This window comes from Hipposideros armiger, unplaced genomic scaffold (assembly GCF_001890085.2).
Source record: "Hipposideros armiger isolate ML-2016 unplaced genomic scaffold, ASM189008v1 scaffold_366, whole genome shotgun sequence".
Taxonomy (NCBI): Eukaryota; Metazoa; Chordata; class Mammalia; order Chiroptera; family Hipposideridae; genus Hipposideros; species Hipposideros armiger.
The window spans coordinates 1,493,433-1,509,030 of NW_017731716.1; the positions used below are offsets into that span (position 1 = coordinate 1,493,433).

At 35.9% G+C, this 15,598-nt stretch overlaps 1 protein-coding gene across 1 annotated transcript; it reads right to left on the reverse strand.

Annotated features, from left to right (window-relative positions):
* Positions 1 to 5,930: 5,930 nt before the first annotated feature.
* Positions 5,931 to 14,259, reverse strand: CHAC2 (ChaC glutathione specific gamma-glutamylcyclotransferase 2). Its single transcript, XM_019662122.1, has 3 exons — positions 14,019 to 14,259; positions 9,181 to 9,216; positions 5,931 to 7,521 (listed from the first exon to the last, which is right to left on the reverse strand). Exons 1-3 carry the CDS (start codon positions 14,151 to 14,153, stop codon positions 7,138 to 7,140), a joined length of 555 nt encoding a protein of 184 aa, XP_019517667.1. The 5' UTR covers positions 14,154 to 14,259; the 3' UTR covers positions 5,931 to 7,137.
* Positions 14,260 to 15,598: the final 1,339 nt, after the last annotated feature.

The window sequence follows — 15,598 nt, forward strand, 5'->3', positions numbered from 1 at the left end:
AAGGAGGGCTTTGTCATGGAGCATGAAGATGCTCTGATGCTTTTATCTTTTTTAGATAAAAGCTCTGATGCTGTGAATCTTTTTTGAAAAAACAGGTGTGGTTTTGGCTAGAAACCAACACTGTTGCTACTAGACTTTCTATGGGTAGAGGAGTGGAGTAAAAGGTTGGGCATGACTATTTCACGTACATATTCTTATCTTACTGAGATTAGTGCTGCAGCCCCTTCTTGCTTTCTATCACTGCTGCCTCTAGGTTGGGTATTCTCCAGGTTCAGCTGACAGGACCGTCTTCTAGATGGCTGCCGCCTTCTTGTGTGTGTGCGCGTATGCCCATACTTGTCAGACAGCAGTTTTCTCTGCACTGGCTTAATTGTCAATATAATCCCACCTGCTTTCTCCCTTCCAGAATGAATGAATGTTTCAGTGGGATTTTAGTAGGAAGTAGAGGAAAATACATATACTTAATTTTTCTTACACAGAGTAGGTAATTCACAAATAACTTGTGGAATTAATGCTGTTGAGAAAATTGGGCAAAGCGTACTTTTGTTTAAGTTAAAAAATTTAGGCTGTAGGAAGAATATGAGTAATCTTTTTTACTGTATTTTTTTATTTTTAATTTTTTCCTATTTTTTTTTTAAATTTTTAATGGGGGATTTGGGGGATGGGAAACGCCCTTGGAAATTGGGGGAAGGGGAACAGACAAGTTGCTGTTGTTTTTTGTTCTTCAGTCTAGTACAGGACGTTGCTTCACTGGCCCAAGTTGGCACCATCATTGTGCTCTTCCCGGGAGAGGCAGATCAGTCGCCAGCTTTTGGACGGCCGCTCACTGCGGCTGCTGGCCGCTCGCTACATACGGTAGCCCATAGCAACCCACTGCCACAGGGGCTGCAGCCTACACCGTCGCCGGCGACTCACGGCAGCCCAAGTTGGCACCATCATTGTGCTCTTCCCGGGAGAGGCAGATCAGTCGCCAGCTTTTGGACGGCCGCTCACTGCGGCTGCTGGCCGCTTGCTACATACGGTAGCCCATAGCAACCCACTGCCACAGGGGCTGCAGCCTACACTGTCGCCAGCGACTCATGGCAGCCCAGCTCCAGGTTGAGCTGTTGTTCAGCATCTTAGCTGTGGAGGGCAGTGTCACTGGCCCTCATATGTGGGNAGTGTCACTGGCCCTCATATGTGGGATACGAACCGGGGCCCTCTGGTGTCCCAAGCCAGTTCTTAACCATCGCGCCACTCGGCCGGCCCAATTTTTTCCTATTTTAAGAAAGAATCTCATGGGGGTTAAAAACTTATCAGTGGAGGTACAAAATGGGAAAGCTGCCGTCTCTCACTTTTATATATATATATATTAAAGGCCTTAATTCAATATTGTTTTTTCTTTAGTGCTTAGCACAGTGCCTGGCATGTTGTAAGTATTCAGTAAATGATAGTTGTTATTATTATGTTAGTTTAACCTAAACTCTTTTTTGTTATTTTCATCATCTAAGAAAATGGGGATTAATATATGTAAAGTACTTGTAATAGATTTTGGCATATATTGTAAGTGCTATGTAAGTGTTAACTGTTATTCTTTGATCCATGAACAACTGTTTATGTTTTCCTCGAAGCTCCTCTGATCTTACTAGTTTGAATTAATAATTTGCCTATCTGTATTCTGCTTGTATTTTATGTCACAGCCTTTCTGTTAAATAACATTGATTTGTTTGCTTGTGTGTCTCTCCACCAAATGTGGTTCTTTATAGCTAGGACCATTCTTTTTTATCTTGGTAGTCTTGGTGCCGAGTCATTGCTTGCCATGTATCATTAGTCCCTTATTTTTGCTGGGTCTTAATGGAGGAGGATGGTATAAATTTAACAAAGTGGGTGGGGGGCGGTGTGGTGCACTGAAATGTGACAAATATGCTGACACCAGATTGTAAATAGTTGAATACCAGATTACAGAATTCGAACTTGACTTTGTGTGCTGTGGGAAGCATTTTTGATTACTGACTGGATTAGTTCCATACTTTAGAAAGATAATCCTGAGTGCAGAGTAGACAATGAACTGGGAAGAAGAAAATGTACTGGAAAGAAGAAAAGAGATTGGAGGCAAGATGTAATGAACTGGCTCTTGCTATATTACAAGGTTCTTATTTTAGCAAGATCTTCCAGCTCATATTTGAAGGATAGGTCTTATCATGTAACCTTTTAAGCCACATCACAAGTAGGCTTCAGGGTTTCCCTAGCTTTATTAAGAAATGTTATATGAAGTTTTTAGCAAAACGAAAGAAAAATTTAATATAAACAAGGGACACAAGTACATTTTGTGTATTATGAAATATCATCTTTTTCTCCAAAAGCTTGTAAATTCATGAGTATCTTAAAAATCTGTTGTGTTTTCTGTTCTATCATTGTTCAACATTTAATGTGTATTGTATGCAGGGAGGTAATGTGGGGCAAAATTTTTCTAGTTGGGAAAGGAGATGAATTGTTCTTAGTATACTAAATTTCAGGTGTTTATGTACATGCCTTACATATAAGACACACAGAGATGTACAGAGTTTGAGAAAGTAGGTAAGATTGCAAGTTTGTCAAATAGAGATGATAATTGAAGCCTAGGATTTGATGAGTGCGTGTATCTGATTAACAGTCTAAGATGTAAATATAGATACAATGAAAATGTTCTGCTCCTTTGGCCATAGTGATATGAGATAATAGTCACTAGTGTCTGATGCATCAGTAAAGAATGATGAAAACCGAGATCTTTGGGTTGAATCAAGAAGGGGTAATTGGATGGGCCAGCTGAATGGCTCAGTTGGTTGAGTTGGCTTAAGAGCACGAGCTCTGAGCAACAGGGCCGGCGGGTCGATTCCCACATGGGCCAGTGACGCTGCACCCGAGCTGAGCTGTCGCTGAGCTGCCAACAGGTGGCAGGATGGCTCAGCTGGTGTAACAAGATTGCCTGTTCGATGGTGGGCTATGCCCACCCGCAACTAAAGAGTGAACTCGGCACCTTGAGCTGAGCTGCCTCCTGCATGGCTCAGTAGATAGAATGTGCGCTCTTAACAGGACTGCTGGTTCGACTCCCACATAGGATGGTGGCTACACCCACCTGCAACTAAGATTGAACACAGCACCTTGAGCTTAGAGGCCACGAGCTCCACAACGAAGATTGAAGAACAACAACTTGGTCGGTCCCCTTCCCCAATTCCCCAATAAAATATATTTTTTTTTTAAAAAAAGAAGGGGTAAGTGGAGATTTGAGAGTATAGTGATTAGGTGGAGTATAGCAGAGTGAAGTTAAATTGGAGGGGAATTAAGATGAGTTGATTAGGAAGTAGAACACTGTAGTTAAAAACATTCTGTGGAGGATAGGAAAGCAGGAAGAATAAAAGAAACTGTAAAATTGTGGTGGTTTTTCCAGTTATTGAATGTGTATATGTGTGCTGGCAAATCACTTATGACAAGGAGGTTCAGTACAATAAAATAAAACCACCAAGAAATTAGTAGTTAACTATATATTTTAGAAAGGTAAATTGAACTTTAAGAAGAATGAAAAAGGCCTGAAACTCAATAAAGCTAATTTTCATCTTATAAATTTGACATACAGAAGAATAATTTTAGTAGTTGTCTCTGGAGGAGTTAAAATCTTTGAAGAGTAGCCACAGGATTAAAAAATCATTCTACTAATCTTTGAATTTTTAATGTATGCTGAGGGTGAGTTTATTTTAAGGCTTTAGAAATGCATAAAATAGATTGTTAAAGCTGAATAAATTCATAGAAAATATAGTCACAATATTTTTGCTGAAAAAAGGTGGGTATAATTGGAACATTGTGTGATGAGAGGGAATTTAAGCACATTTATCACATAACTGACTGAAAGAATCAGGAGTGGTATATTATAGAAGTATGATGCTTACATTGATCTTTACAATTGCTCCAAAGTTATAATTTAAAAATCGTATGTATGGAGAAGAGAAATCTAATATAATGGAACAAGATGTTGACTGTAAAATATTTGAAAAATATCTAATAGACCAAATATGGTTCTTAAACTGTAGGCATGATTGTAATCATTGTGAAGGTCAGAGATACTGAACCCATGGTGCTCTGAATATACAATATAAAGTAATATTAGAGAATATTTATCGACTGTATCAGGTGCTGTGTAATACTTTACATATGTTAAAATTAAATGGCACCATCACGATGTAAAATAGTATACAATTTATATACTTTATTAGAAAATGAAAAATGTATTTTTCCTATTTAAGATGAAATGCATATCTGTAGACAATGGGCAAACTTTTAAAATCAGTCTTAAAGAAATGGGTCACATTCATGTTTTCAAATATTCAGAGTTGATATCAAAACAACCTTTGCTTCCCTAAATGATAAACTTTTTATGGATGCAGGTGGTATCTATAAAATGGTACTTATTTATAGTTCTTGGTAGATTGAAGAGTGAATGTGTTGTTTGGGAGTGGGAAAAGGAAATATAATACTGGCCTCCAATAGTAGAAAGACCTGTTTTTAAAAATCCACTCCATTAAAGAATTATATTGCAAGTTTCTTTTCTCAGTGTAGGGTATATACTCATACTTTTCTTAAATTCATAAAACTTAACACCTATTTGTACTCTTAGGAATGAGTCTGAGTTTTGTGTATGTGTGATTAGGGCAGAATGAGAAAATGTTTTGAAAGTGAGTTCCATTCCAAGGGCTGTAAAAATACTTAACAGTTTGGTCTAGAAAGTTATATACGTATTAAATGGTAGAAGAATCAATGGGGAATCATAAACTCCTTTGGAGTCAGGTTTGCTTGTAAAATAAAAGGCTAAATCTTTGAATTCACCTATGTGATTGTGATTCTTAGATAAGCTCATTATATTTGTGGGAATCTATATACACGGTGTGACAATTAAGATCGCGAACTCATCCTAGAAACAGTGCTACATACCTCATTGCTGAATATCACTACAGTCACCTTTAAAGTATTCCCCTTGGGAAGCTATGCTCTGATGCCAGTGCCTAGTCCACCCTTCAAAGCAATTTTGGAACTCTTTCTGGAATGGCCATCAGAGCTGTTGTCATACTACCCTTGATGTCCTGAATGTCATCAAAATGTCTTCCTTTCAATATTTCCTTTATCTTTGGGTAAACAAAGAAGTCATTGGGGGCCAGATGAGGTGAGTAGGGAGGGTGTTCCAATACAGTTATTTGTTTAGTGGCTAAAAACTCCCTCACAGACAGTGCTGTGTGAGCTGGTGCATTGTCGTGATGCAAGAGCCATGAATTGTTGGTGAAAAGTTCAGGTTGTCTAACTTTTTCACACAGCCCTTTTAGCACTTCCAGATAATAAACTTGGTTAACTGTTTGTCCAGTTGGTAGAAATTCATCATGAATAATCCCTCTGACATCAAAAAAGGTCAGCAACGTTGTTGCAACAAGTGTGCGAACTTAGCTGTCAGACCTCCTATAGCTATCAAAATTAACTAAAACATCTTTATGTAACAAGTTACATACTATTTCATTATATAAAACATAAACCGTGTTTACCTCCTAAAGAAAAGTTGCAAGGTAATGAAGATGGTTACGTTTAAGGAGTTTTTAAATATATTGCAGAAAGATCTTGTGCTTAGGAGTCAGAGAAACCTGGATTTCTGCTAATTATTTGATGTGTAACTGTGTACAAATTATGTATACTGTGGAAACAAGCTCAGAAGTGTTATCCAGAAAATGCTTCCATATGTGAAGTGCCTGATATATCCTTATAAGATATTCATTAATGAATGTACCTTTCTTGTTGTACAGGACTAGTGAAATGCCTTCTGGAAAACTAATATTGAAAATGTTGTAAAATATTGAAAAAGCTATATAGCTGAGTAAAGTATACCCTGTAAGGTGTTAATAAATAGAAAGACATGACAGAGACTACTGTTCCTGACATGTAGGAAAGCTTTATTTTATTCTGTATTATTAGGCATGCCTGGGTTAGAGGAATTTTTATTAAATTTCATATTAGATTTAATGTGATACTGAAATTCTTTTCATGTTAAAGATTTGTAGACTATATATTCTATTGAGAAAGGAATCACCTATAATCAGAAATAATCTGATTAGATTGAATCAAGGCTAATTCTGTATGAATTAATAATGCTTGAGCAGCAGCATCAACACCATTTAATGGATATCTTTATGTCACAAGGTAGACGCAGGAAAAAAAAGCTGTGTAAGAAATGATCAGGTAATGCCACTTTAAAAAAACATTACAATTCTAAAAGCCATTTCAAACATCAAACTTTCATTATATATGTTTGTTAATATGTAATATTAGAAAGCCCATCTTTATTTTTTTTTTAAAAATTTCAGTATAAGATTAATACAAAGTGAATGACAGACATTGTTAGTAGATGTGATTTGTATTATGTAATTTGTGCTTTTTTAGCTAAGTGAGTTTCTTCCATGTGGTTAATGCATTTACTCAAAAGAGGAGAGGTACAGTACATTATAATTCCAAGGACATTTTTATATTAAAAATGCTATATATATATATATATTTTTTTGGCTTAAATTGGAAAGGGTCTCATTTAACACCTCAACAAGAAAGTTCACAGTCAAGGCTGAAATCTTATCTATATTACTGTATATTTCTAATTACCCATTATTTTAAGCTTGCATATTTTAAACCATGATTACAGAATTTTGATTAAGAATTATTGTACATTCTTACAATAATGAAGGTATAGCCCTATTATATTGACTGGATTTTTGGTTTAATTCTCCACAACTTTAAAATAGTATTGTGATATGAAGTAACAATTATTTTTTACTCTGATAAAAACAAGCTTTAAACTGCATCCTTCATTGTATTTTTCTAAAGAACTCACTTCTCATGAGCAAGTGTTCAATATTATATAGTTAGGAAATCATTATTATTAAAACTTGAATTATTTTTCTTTACCGTACCCCATTATTTTGAATATGTATGTGTTTCAGGACACCAGCAATTAAACTATAAATTTTGATATCTTGACTACATTAAAAATAAATAAGATCTTCAAGTAAACATGTTTCTAAACCACATTGTCATTGTGCAGAAACTATTTTCTAAAGACTAAAAGCTCTGCTTGTTTGGAAGTCAATGATTAGGTCTTTATAAGCAGTTGAGGTTCTGTTTTCCTTCTAAACGGTCCTTTACTAATTTTTCCAAAGAGAAAAGATGCTCGTCTGCATCTTCTGGCACAAGGTTCCTAATAGAATTTGCAAGCTCAAAAAGATACTCAGTATTTCTTCCACTTGGACCAGCTGCATTAAAAATTTGTTCAGCAATGTCTTCCAGAGGTGCAGGACCAAGGTAATTAGGATTATCACATGTTCCAATATATAGCAACACGCTAAATGGTTTTGTTGTGGGATCTTTTGGATAAAAATTGACTGTTGTGGTCCTGTAGCCTCCTTTCTCTCTAAAGTCAAGGTATGCTTTTACTTCTTCTTCCTTTCCTACTGGCAGTCTGTAAGCAACACCCCATACACAACCCTGTTGAAAAATGAAAAGATTATTTAGTATTTACAAGGCTAAAATAGGTGAAGATATATTGTGATCTAAGAAAATATTTTTATCTTGTAAATTCTTAGAAATCAATGCAATTTTCTTCACTTAGTGCATTGAAGAGGTACATACTAAACAATAATGGAAATCAGCATTTTAAATTGTTCAATCTAAATAAATTATTTCCTTGCATACCAGGATATTTATCTTTGTTTAAAATTTTGAAAGTTATGTCTTAACTAATGCAGTTGAAATGAAAAAAATATCAGATCTTCATTTGGCCCTTAAAAATATAATTATAAAGTTTTAAATCCATAAGCAGTACACTGATGGTATAGGGCAGTAGTTTCCAAACTGCTTCAAGGAGTATTGGCAGCCAACCCGGAGCCGACCTTGATATGAGTGTTGGGGTGCTGGCTGGGAGGATCTTGACATTCCAACTCCTTCAGGTAGGAGCTGAACATCAGTTATCTTTTTACATATTAGGTGTTCCCTTTATTGCAGTAAGTGTTCTATATTTTAAATGCTCTGTAATAAAGTAATCAACTAGCTAAGGCCATATGGCAGGTTCGTTTAATTTGTTCATTTCTTCACGCCTAAACTTTGAAATAGCTTTTGTAAACTACTCCATACAGAATATGACATGGCAACCTCTTTTGTCAAGAGAGCTCATGAACAAAATGTCATTAAAAAATGTATGTTAATTTAAAAAATTTTTTTAGTATTAAAATATCTGTGATTTAAGCAAGATTTATAGTTTGTAAAGCAGATTTTCTAGTTTCTTGACAACCTTTATTAACTTTAATTATTAAACTTTATTTAGGTTGCTAAGTATCCGTGAATGAATTAACACTCTGTAGAAACGAAGTGCCTTTATTAACTTGAAGAGTTATTAGTTACCAGTTTGAAGCCACTTTTATAGATGCTTTTCCTAATGTAAATTATGAAAGCATTTCGTAATTTTACCATTATTCATCTGCTATTGCTAGCTGCTGGTTTTTGTATATCAAAGTCCTTTCCAAAGTTAAATCTTTCACTTCACCATGTAAAACTTTGAAGCTATACCTCAATAAAATGAATGAAAATATTTAGGAAACAGGACTACTGGGCAAATAAAAGTTTTCTAGTGCTCCAAACCTGTTTAAAAACCTGCTGTGGAGTTCCAGTCAAGAAGGTGTAGTAGTAATTGTAAAAAAAAAAATTATTAAGAAAAAAAAAATTCTCTTGTGCTATTGATAAATTTAGGCTATAAGAAAGTAATAATTCCTGACTAGAATTTTTGCTGAAAATATTAGACTCCTAGCAAATGTGAGGGGAGCTTATGGGTTCCATTTGATTTTCAGTGTTAGTTGGGCTGGCTCTGTTAATGTCAAGGGGAGCACAAAATTCTCAGTTAACAAACTCATTCAGGAAAAAAAAAGGGAGACTATATGCCATTTAGTTTTCTTTTGTCGTCTACCTTGCATTCTGCATTCCAACTTTTTCCAACAGATGGAAAGAAAGATGACAAATACAGAGAAGAAGTCTAGACCTAGTGTAGTTCAAATTGTAAAGACTGTTAATACAATTTCATTTATTATTAAAACTGAGAAACATCTCAACAGCTTATGTGATTAAAGACTATACAAAAAAATAATTATACCATACCCCAGGATCTTCAACAAGAGTCACAACTCTTCCAGGCTGTTAAAAAAAAAAAAAAAGTTTTTTTTTTTTTCCTCAACTGAAGTTAATCAACTAACTGAGCATTAGCAACTTATTCTTGACATGCAATATTTTAACTTCATTTATTCATACTAAACACTTTTCTTAAAAAGCACTTATTTTTTATGATAAATATTAAAATGAATTAAGTAAAAGAATCTACTTTATCCAACTATTTCTAAGTCATTCCCTCAATTTCTACATTTTAGGTATATATTATGTTGACTTAAAATGGATATATTAAAAAACATATCTGTGACTAAGACTCATTTAAAGTTAAAGGCAAAAGGAAGAAGCAGTTTTATAAATAAAAGTTCTGGTTATTTTTTTCCCCTTAGGAAAATAAGAAAGGTTGTTGTAGTTTTATTAGGGAATAAAACATGGCATTCCAGGGTGTTTTCATATAGGGAAGTGGTTCTCAAACTTTAGTGTAGATCAAAATTATTTGGAGGGCTTGATAAACACACATTGCTAGGTTACACTCTCAGAGTTTCTGATTCTGTAAGTCTGGAGTTGTCTGAGAATTTGCTTAAAAAAACAAAGTTCCTACTTGGTGCCAAAGGTTATGTATGTATCTGCTGACGTGTTAACATCATTAATAAGGATGCTGAGTTGTAAACCACAATTTTACTTGATGCCCATTGTCTGGCATAGTGAGCCTAAGTCATTCATATATTTGTGTCATCTTTGTTGCTATTTCCTTCTAGGCTTTGTTTACTTGTATAGATGATTTGTAATCATGGAATATATGAGATTTTGGATTTTGTTTCTTATTTTCCTGTTAGTCTTCTCATACATTTTAATATTTGTATAATATTCTATCAGTGAACTATAATTTAAACACTCCTGTATTGTTGGACATTTAGATTTGACTTGTTTTCCACTTATGATGCTACACTGAGGATACATATATTGGTGTGGGTCATGTAGGTATTGCCATATGACTTTAAATTTCAAAGTGAATTAGGACCTATTTATTGACTACCTACTCTGTGTTGTAGAAAAGATAAAACCTTGATTCTTGTTTCCAGGAGCTTACATTGTAATTCTGGAATATGAACTTAACATGTGAAATTTAGGTAGAGAATATTTAAGAGCTGAGATGTATGGTATTAAGTGCAGTAAGAATTGAGTCTTGAGGGGTCAGAAAGGAAGACAAAATTCTGGCACTGTGACATGATTGAGGAGAACCTAGAGGCAGTATTAGACCATGCTAAGTATCTGACTTTAGCAGAGGGTCCCCCATGTAGGGAAGATGATACAGAAAGATAACTGGAGAAATAGGACAGAGTCAGATTTGAAAAGCCAAAGAGTAGAGTGGAAATTAGGGGAAAGTGGAAAATAAGAAGTTGCTGAAATTTGGGAGAAATTGGAAATAAGGAGCTATTCTAGCATCTGAGAAGCAGATGACTAGTGTGATGAAAGAAGTATTTGGGAAGATCACTATGGTGAAGTGTACAGTGTGCAAATTAGAGTGGGAAGGAGGTAGGTTCTGAGTAAGAAATGTTAGTTAGCGGTCCAGGTGGCAAGTTGTGTGCTGCACCTTTCAGTGCCTCCCCTTACATTCAGCCAAGTCACCAGTTCTTGGCAGCTCTGTCTTCTGATTATCTTCTGAATCTGGTTGCTCTTCATCCTTCAATTGCTGCTTTAGGGATCTCACTGCCTGCTTCTAGTTTTGTTTCCCTCCAGTCTGTTCTGTTTGGCCCTGGAACGACTTTTGGGGGCAAAAAGTGGACCACTCCCGTGCTTTGAATTTTTCAGGATTGTATTCTACAGGATAAAATAAAAATTCCTTATCGTGACTTAACTACAAACCTCATTTCTTACCACTTTTCCCTCAAGCTGTACTGAATTATTTATACCTTTTACAAACTTTCATATTTTGGCTACACCGGTGCCCAGTGTAGCATGCCCTTTCTTTTACAACCTTGTGATATCCTCCTGCCATTCTCCATAAAGGCCTGGGTGACTCCCCAGAGGACTGCAGAGGCAGTAAAGAAGGAGCAGCAGCTCCTCCTAAAAGCTCATTGTTCCCTTTATTCATTTCCTTTATAGCACTTACCAGGTATTGTTTGCATAGGTGTCTCCCACCTACATGTAAGTGCTCAGTAGTAATTGTTGAAAGGGGGAGGAGGGGTAGTCAAGTCTTGGACTTAGGTGGTGGCAGTTGAAACAGAGAACAGTATTATATAGAGAATCATTTTAAGGGAACATAAATGGATCCCTGTGACTGCTTATGGATGGAACAGAGATGGACTGTTGTTGGCACTACTGATACATTTTCTAAAACTTAAGCTCTTTTGTCCCTAAAATATAAATGTTATTGAAAACTGTGTAAATTTGAAAATTCACTTAAATGCTTTTTGGGGGGATTCAAACTGAAGGAGTCTTCTGAGCTGAATGGAACTATTGTGAAATATGAGTCATGATGGGTACTTGCATTCAGTAATGAATGAGGAATGTTTTTGATCTAGAAAAGTTAGGGATTTAGTAAATATTCATGATTATCTCTGGTGTTAAAATGTTTCCTCATTTTGAAATTGAAATTTATATATTCTCTGATGTGAAAAAATTTTCACATTTAAATAAATCCTTAAATTGGAGAGAAATTGCCAGTTGTATATAAATGAGATGCTTGATTAAACTTACGAAGAAATTAAAGTTTAATGAAGCCAAAAAGAAAGCATAATTTAATAAAAGCAAGCAGGTTTGGTATTTTTCCCCATAAATGTCACATTGCAGTATGTGGAAATAAATCTAACATTTTAATAATACCACATTTCATATGTAATGATGACTAACTTACTTGGATCATAAGTTGCTGTAAAAAAGATAGATGCTATATAAGACTATGTCATTCTTCTAATTTGCTGGATATTTCTGTAGGCTTTTGTATTGTTTGTCAGACAGGTAATATTTATATAAGGTTGGTGATCCTTTTACAATAAAAAATGTGAAGTGAAATAATGCTCTTTGAGGTTTTTTTTTAACAGTATTCTTAAAAAATGTTTAGTACTTAGACTTTCCTTTAATTTGCTATGATAAATTCTTTAAATAAAAGTAGATATAAAACTATTAGCTATTGCATTTTTCCTCCCTAACGTTCTTGCCTTACAATTTAGTAAATTTAAGTAAAAAGATACTGGCTTTTATAGCTCTCATCTTTTAAAGAATTGTGAACTGTTGTATTGACAATTTCTTACCAGTCTGTTATCACTGTTTACTTACCTCAATGTGCTATGTAATAAATATACATTTTGGTTGAGACTATGGTAGTAAAATATGCTATTATAACCATATTCATAAAGTATTTAATACTTGGTTATTAAAATTGGAGCCTGATCTAAGGATTTTCTATTCAGAATGGCAATTTTAAGTGTTCATATCTGACAACTCAAAAGACATTTTATTTAACTTAGTTCTTTAAAGACTTAAATATTGTTTTGTAACATTCTTGGAGATATTTTGGCCATGAAGTTTCTGTTGGCCTATAAATGTGCATTTGCTCTAAGTCACTCCCCTGTTTTCAAGTCATTTATCGTAAAGCTAAATTCTCAGTTCATCAACTTTGGTTGAGGTAGAATGGCTTCGAACTCAGACTCTTTTTGTAATTTTAATCCTGTTATCTCTTTTATGAGCAGGTACACACTACAGCCTTTCTCTCTTCCTCTTTCCACAACTGCAGGTATTTCTTTGGAATTAACCCCAATCTCTTTCTACATGTGAGTTTTAGCATTTAAGATATTGTGCTTTTGGACCAATGTTAATCTCTTTAAAAAATGTAATCAAGTTCATACAACTTTCAGAGTATTTTAGAGGACACGTAAGCAATAAAAAATTTTGTGCTCTTACAAAAGTGAATAAGGTTAATAACCCTTCTAAAACAAGTATTGAAGAAGTTATCTAAATTGTTAGTTACTCAAAAGTAAGTTTTCCTTATGGATTTGTTGTTTTGCAGCCAATACAAGGCTGATTTACATTAGCAATGAGCTGCTACTAATTCTCTGTACAAATATATTGAGATGAAATGTCTTTGCATGACTGAAAAATGGATCAGAGAACTTACATTTCACAGTTGAAAATTAGAGAATCATTGAGAAAGAAACATTAAAATAATGCTCGATATAGTCATGGGTACTGTGTTAATCAAGTAACAAACGGGAAACTCATTTAACTCCGCCAGTACTTAACAACCAAAATGATCAAAGTAAGCTCCTTAAATAACTCGAGGCAATTTCGTTAACTAGTTCTTACGTGACTGTAGGTGTCCTAAGATATAACCTTTGGAAAGATATAAAGAAACCCCAGAAATGGCATACACGTTTAAACTCAAACTAGTGCAAGTCTGCCAGAATGCAGAAATGCCAACAAATTTAATTGCTGAAAAGCTGTATTTGCAAGTTGGTTTTAGTTTTCAACTTCGTGGTGACTCCAAGATTGATTTTTCCGCGTTTTGGTTTTTTTTTTTGGCAGTGGTTAACAACGGATGGGGCCCGCTGCCAGGACGTCAGCTTTGAGCGAGCTTGTGTGCTTGTGCCCATGCTTCTTGCCTCCTTAGGAAACTAACCACCAGCTTCTGAAGTGGCTTCGGAAGCAGTGCCCTAGGTTTGGGAGAGATGGGAGGCAGGTGGCCGAGAAAGATTAACAGATGTAACAGCATTCTCTAACCCACATGCTTGGCCCTCGAAAGCTTTGGGGTGTGGGTCCCGCGGAAATGGGCTAGCAGTTGGGGAGCAGCGCTCCAGGGACAGTAAGTGTGGGGTACTGGCTTAGCGGCTCACCTTGCCGGGGACTCCGCGGTGGTCTGTGCTGCCTTGCCAGAAGCGCCTGCTGTAGCCTGTAATGTATCCAACCAGCTTGTCCTGATAGGGGAAGTCCACTTTCCAGATCAGGGACCCGTAACCGAAAACCCACATCTTTCCTCTCCGCAGTGGTCTCGGAGGCGCAGGCCGGGTCGCCACTAGCCCCGCAGAAGTTAGTGCTGCGCCGGCGCAGGCGCGATAGCTGCACTGCCTGGTTGGCGGCGCAAAGCACACTGGGACTTGCAGGTTGAGGTCCGTCTTCTGACTTATCTCTGTCAACGTTATTGTTTTATTTCCTTGTTTAGGGTATAAAGAAGCATGACCTTTTATATGCTCAGCAATAGATTGTTCTGCAGCCTTTGTAAATCACCCTAACCTACCTCTGGTGCGCGTGTGCAGAGGACTACAATACCCACAACCCCTTTGGGGAGTTTGGGGTTCTGAGGTTGAATTGAACTGTCTTCCTTTTTCAAATCGGGGAGGTAAGGAGAAAAGAAAGCGCAGGAGTTATGCCTGGTGTGATCTAGATACTGAGAAGGCATATATGGGTACAGCACTTGGCAAAGACTTTTTATTTTGTTTTGAAAACGGGATTGCTTCTCAAATAGCAGCCAGAGGAGTGCATGTGCGCTGTAATCCGTATTTGACTTTATTTACATTTAAAAAAATCATTTGTCTTTTTACCTTTCACATAAAGGCAGAAAGTTTATTACACAAGTTTTATGCTTGTGAGACGAAATTTGCTTACGTATTTAAATTTTATACGCGAAACGACCTTATTGTCTATAGTATTCTCAGCAGCTCCTTCAGAAAAGAGCAGGCAAAGGTCTTGGCTCATGCACAGGCTTTGGAGGCTATGTGGGGAACCTCTGAAATTGTATACACAATTTGGGAGTCTACGTGCTTTTTTCTGGGGAGAAACTACAGCTTTCATGAAATTTTCCTATAGGTCAAGGATCCAAAAAAATGTTAAGATCTGTTGGTTAGAGCTACTGTTCCAAAATACTGTTTAGGAAGCTCACTTAACTATCACGGCTGCGTTTCAGTATGTGAAAACAAAAGCCTTTTCTGAGCAAATTTCTTACTATTTCATGGTCTTTAGCTTTATATAAGAATGCTAAAACACCCAAGTTCAAAGAGTATTATTTGTGCTCTTAAGAAATCAGCAGGCAATTCTACAAAGAAAAACTTAGTTTAAGAATAACCGAATCTTTTCATATTTTCTCCGAGTTGTGGTTACACAACTGCCTGGGCCATCCCTGGGTCAGTTTGCTTCCACCCTCAACTTTTTTGAAAGATTTCAAACATACAGAAAAGTTAGAGGTGGGGGGGGGGGAGTATATTGACCATTCATGTACCCTCCACATGGATCCAGTAATTAACATTTTGCCACAGTTTTCTGTATAGACTTTTTAATCTAAAACATTTGAGTTAACTTGCATGTTTATGATTTGCACTGCAAAATACTTCTAAGAATAAGGATATTCTCCTAATAACCACAGTGCCATTATCACATCTATGAAAATTAGCAATAATTACATCATCAAATATCTATTCCA